Source organism: Chrysemys picta, chromosome 1, assembly GCF_011386835.1.
Source record: "Chrysemys picta bellii isolate R12L10 chromosome 1, ASM1138683v2, whole genome shotgun sequence".
NCBI classification, from domain to species: domain Eukaryota; kingdom Metazoa; phylum Chordata; order Testudines; family Emydidae; genus Chrysemys; species Chrysemys picta.
Window position 1 is genome coordinate 354,384,565 of NC_088791.1, and position 5,535 is coordinate 354,390,099.

The 5,535-nt window shown below is 45.5% G+C and overlaps 1 protein-coding gene across 1 annotated transcript; it reads right to left on the bottom strand.

The window, feature by feature from the left end:
- Positions 1-3,282: 3,282 nt before the first annotated feature.
- On the bottom strand, positions 3,283-4,281 carry LOC101932768 (olfactory receptor 52R1-like). Its single transcript, XM_005290018.3, has one exon. The coding sequence runs from the start codon at positions 4,279-4,281 to the stop codon at positions 3,283-3,285; it is 999 nt and encodes a 332-aa protein (XP_005290075.2).
- Positions 4,282-5,535: the final 1,254 nt, after the last annotated feature.

Consider the following 5,535-nt stretch of genomic DNA (forward strand, 5'->3'; position numbering starts at 1 on the left):
CCCCTCTGAGAAAGTTCTGTCTCCTGCAGTGACGAGCTTTACCCCTGCTGTTGCGAGTCCCATTGTGCCAGAGAAGTGCAGTTGCTTGAACTTAGGGTCTGTCAGTTCCAAGGCCTTGGGGTACATTGAAGGTAAGGAGCAAGACCATGATCTTGACTTGATGTTCTACAATCCAGACAGGAGTGACTAAGGTCTGTGTAACTAAAGCCAGCTCATCATCCACCAGGATGGGATGGAGTCTCCTAGTCAACCGGAGATGGTAGAAAGCACTACTCACAGACGCTGCTATGAGAGAGCTCAGCATCAGCACGGCGTCCAAGAGCCCTCTAGACTATGGACTGAATTGTCCAGCTGTGGGTGTGAACCTTCAGCCAAAGGAGGCTGCATCATCATAGCTGTCAACTCTACAAAATATTTAGCTCTGCCCACAAGCATCACCTCTGTCTTGCTTGGGTTCAGCTTCAGCAAGCTGTTCCATCCAAGAACTAGGCCATCTTGGTGATAGTGGTATGGTCAAACAGGAAGTAGAGGGAGGAGCTCAGTGTCACCTGCATACTGCTGGTGTTTGAGTCTGTGTTGTGTGACCAGTTCCCATAGTGGCTGCATGGAGATTTTGAAAAACCCCTGAGAGAGAACTGATCCTTGTGGGACTCAACCAGGGAGGGGTCTAGTGCTGGAGGTGTAGTTTCCCATCACTGTTAATTGGGTTCCTCCCGCCAAGAAGGATTCAGACCATTTTAGTGCATCCCTCTGGACTCCCGCTGCCTCTTACGTGAGACAGCGGTATCTCATTGTTAACAATGTCAAACAATGCAAAGAGGTACAGGAGGATCAGCATGGATGTCTGCCCCCAATCCACTAGAGTGAGGTGCATTGGACAAGTGTGATAAATGAAGGGGTGGGGGGGGGTAGCTCCCTTTTATGGATTCCCAGCCAGCCAGTTAGCTATACAATCCCTCTTAGTAGCTGTTCTCTACTTGCTTTCCCTGTAAAGGGTTAACGGGTCTCAGTGCTATGCAAAGGTAAAAGGAAGTAAGTTGGCACCTGACCAAAAGAGCCAATGGAAAGGCTAGAACTTTTTAACATTGAAAAAAACCCTGCCCCTTTTGTCTGTCTGTAGGGCTTCTACTGGCTAGAGGGGCGGACAGGGCAGCAGCTATGCTGTAGGAAGCTTGGGGACAGGTATGAAAAATCCTCGGTATCATACTGAGAAACTACACATTTGAAACCACAGATATGTAAGTAGATCAGGAAATGTCTAGGAAGACACGACACATCCTCAGACATGAAGATCTATGTAAATAATTCATTTAGTTTCTCGGCAATGGCCTTATTTTCCTTGAGTACTCCTTTAGCATCTCAATCGTCCAGTGGCCCCACTGGTTGTTTATCAGGCTTCCTGTTTCTGATGTACTTACTTTTTTTTTTTTTTTTTGCTGTTACTTTTTAAATCTTTGGCTAGCTGTTCTTCATATTCTTTTTTGGCCTTACTAATTATATTTTTGCACTTCACTTGCCAGAGTTTATGCTCCTTTCTATTTTTCTCACTAGATTTAACTTCCACTTTTTAAAGGATGCCTCTTTGTCTCTCGCTGCTTCTTTGACTTGGTTGTTGAGTCATGTTGGCACTTTTTTTGTTCTCTTACTAAGTTTTTTAATTTGGGGTATACATTTAAATTGAGCCTCTCTTACGGTGTCTTTAAAAAGTTTCCATGCAGCTTGCAGAGATTTCACTTTTGTCATTGGAACTTTTAATTTTTGTTTAACAATCTTCCTCATCTTTGTGTAATCCCCCTTTATAAATACAAATGCTACTGTGTTGCGCTGTTGTGGTGTTTTCCCTGCCACAGGGATGCTAAATTTATTTATATTATGGTCACTAATACCAAGCGGCCCAGCTGTATTCACCTCTTGGATCAGATCCTGTGCTCCACTTGGGACTGAATCAAGAATTGCCTCTCCTCTAGTGGGTTGCAGGACTAGCTGCTCCAAGAAGCAGTTACTGAAGGTGTCAAGAAACTTTCTCTCTGCATCCCATCCTGAGGTGACATGTACCCAGTCAATATAGGGATAGTTGAAATCCCCCATTATTATTGAGTTCTTTTTATTTTTATAGCCTCTCTAACCTCCCTGAACATTTCAGTCATTATCACGATCCTGGTCAGTAGTGTATCCCTATTGCTATATTGTTATTTGATCATGGAGTTTTTGACAAAGTGGGAGTTTTCCCTTGTTATCTTGCATGCGATCCTATGTGATTCATACTATGTTGCTTGAATACTGGGTGTACCTCAGTTTCCTTACGTATTTCAAGAATGTTTGTTGGTGAGAATAAGGGTGTGTGACTTTTGCTGAAACCCTCGAGGGCAAGTGAGAAGGCTGCAGCTGCCTGCATATATGTAATGGCCATTGCCCTTCATAATCTGAGACCCAGGACAGGGAAACAACCAGCTAACACTTTGCCTGGAAAGTGAGACAAAGACCAGGAGGGGGGGCAACAGGTGTGTCAGAGGTCTGATAACTGGAAGCTGGTATTTTCTGGACTGGTGATCTGCTAGGTCGCTCCAGTCCTCGACTCTGGGACCCAGCCTTACCCTGCTCTGCTGTGAGAACCCCCACTCCTGGGCTGTTCCTGGTATGTAAGCTGCTGCTTGGATTGTGCAACCGAATGACACCAGTCTGGTTTGTTGCCTTTCAGCCAGGCTCTCCCCTTTGATCAGCACTTTATTTTTATATTATATTTTATTTTTATTTTTGTTTCTTTCATAACTAACTCTGATCTTTATGTCTGCTGCTTATAATCATTTCAAATCTATCTTCTGTAGTTAATAAATTTGATGTATATTTTACCTAAAACATGTGTTTTGGTTCAATTGCTTGGTAAATCTCAGCACAGGTTAAAAAGATAACCACGTGTCCTCTCCACATTGAGGGAGGTGTGGACTGGGTAATTGTGACATTCCCCTGGTGTTATCTGGGACAGGGGGAGGGGCCTTGTGGAAAGAGGTGGGGCAGGGGGCAGGACCTTGGGGAATAGGCGGGGCAGGGCAGGTGGCCTCAGGAGTCCAGTTACCAGCATTTACAAACATTGCAATCCTATAAGCTAGTGAGTTGTACACAGATATATACCTCAGTTTGTCACTCTGACACAGCACAGTAAGGCCAGGAAAGGATTTAATGTCACTTTGAGTGTCCAGTCAGTGGTTCAGGAAAGAGGGACCAGCACCATGTCACCAGCCAGCTCTGCACGGAACTCAATCTCAGAGTAAACTTGAGAAAACTTTAGTCCCCATTATGAATAAAAAGCCGGAGCAGCTTGTCCTGGATCTGTTTGGTCCTAACTCCATAGATGATGGGGTTTAGCAAAGGGGGAATCAAGACATACACATTGGCAATGAGAACGTGAAAATGCCCAGGCACATTCTGGCCAAATCGGTACATGAGGGAGGAGAAGAGACCAGGGATGTAAAAGGCTAAAATAACAAAGAGGTGGGAGACGCAGGTCCCAAAAGTCTTGACTTGGGCGTCCTTTGTGGGAAGGCTTAAGATGGCCCTGAGGATCTGGATATAGGACATGGCAATAAAAATCATATCCAGACCCTTCACACAGAATAGCACAAAGAGGCCATAGTAACTACTGACACGGGTGTCAGCGCAGGCCAGCTTCACCACAGCTATATGCACGCAGTATGGCTGAGGGATGATGTTGGTTGTGCAATATGGCCACTGGCTAGCCAGGAAGGGATATGGCAGTATGACCAGGCCACCGCGCAGCACCACAGCCAGGCCGATCTTGGCCACAACGGGGTTTGTCAGGATGGTGGAATATCTCAGGGGGTGGCAGATGGCTACATAGCGATCCAAAGCCATGGCCACAAGGATCCCAGACTCCATCTCTAAGAAGCAGTGAATGAAGTACATCTGGGTGAGGCAGGCACTGAAATCAATCTCCATGGAATTGAACCAGAAGATGCTCAGCATTTTGGGCAGGATGGATGTGGACAGGACCAGGTCGGTGACGGCCAGCATGCAAAGGAAATAGTACATGGGCCCATGGAGGCTCGGTTCCCTTTTCACAATGAAAAGGATGGTGAAGTTCCCCAAGACGGCTATGGCGTACATGGTGCAGAAGGGGATGGAGATCCAGATATGGGCCACCTCCAGGCCAGGAATGCCCAGCAGGATGAAGGTGGAGGGGTTGCTGAAGTCGGTTGTGTTGGAATCTGACATGGAGTAGGGGAGAAGGTGTCCAACTCTGAGACAGAACGGTGTCTCCTGCATGTACCGTACGTTCCCCTGACTTCCTGTATGTGCCCAGGGTCTAGGGTGATGGTTGTAGTACAAATGCCTGGATGGAGAGACAATATTAAAATATGAGACATTACATACACTACTCAAGGCTGTTCTCATGGGTGAAGCAGATTTGTCGCATTTCACGCACTGAAAAATGACATTTTTTGTTATTCAGATTAATGAATTATGAACACATGACCCTAGTAATACCAATTCCATATGTCATGGTTATCCCTGCCTCAATAATTCCTACACATTGTGGTTTGGGAAACTTTAATAGGCCCCAGCAGTAAACACGAGTGTGGATACTCATTATTCATCATTGTTCCTTAGGCCTTGTCTACACTGCCAAGGTTTTTGCCAAAAAGGAGCTTTTGGCAAAGAAACAGGGGAGGTGTACACACTCCAGAGCCACTTTTGATGACGGAACTCCTCAGTTTCAGGGAAATAATAAAACCACCTTGACGAGAGTTATTAGGCCTTTAACTCAAAAGTTTTGTCACTGAAGTGCCAGTGTAGAAACTTGCGCTTGATTTTATCTCTGTAACTGGCCTCCGGAAGGTGTCCCACATTGCCGATCCTGACTGCACTGGTCAACAATTTCAACTCCTCTGCCCTGCATCGAGGTAAACAACTTAGCCCCTCTCCCTTTAAAGGCCCGGGAATTTTGAAATTCCCATTCCTGCTTGCTCGGCGCGGAGTGCTAACATCATATCTTCCCAGGTGGCCGTGGCGTCTCCACTGAGCAAATGCTCTCCCGCTTCAGCCACTGCGGAGCTGCTGCATCTGTTCAGTATTTGGGGAGAGGAGGTCCTGCAGTCCCAGCTGTCAATCTGTCAATACCTACGGGCAGATTTTGTGCAGCTTGTGGGAAAAGAGCTGTGATCAGGACACACTGCAGTGCACAGCAAAGGTGAAGGAGTTGAGGCATGCATACCACAAGGATCACAAAAGGGAGGTTGTTAAGTATATTAAGAAAATAGAAATCCTAGAAAAGGTATAGGCCTAGAAATAGAAAGAAATGCTAGAAAAGGTTTAGGCCAATTCCTAGAGGTAGAAAGGAAACTTTTTAATATTCATAAAAGGTAGATGTGTTCAAGAAATCTTTTTGTTCTGTATTTGGAAAGAATCATCACAAGAGATAATTAAATACTTTCCAGACCATTAGCTGTCAAGGAGGATATTAAACAGCATCTATCATAGAACCTTAGAGTTACAAATACAAGAGTTACCAACTGACCG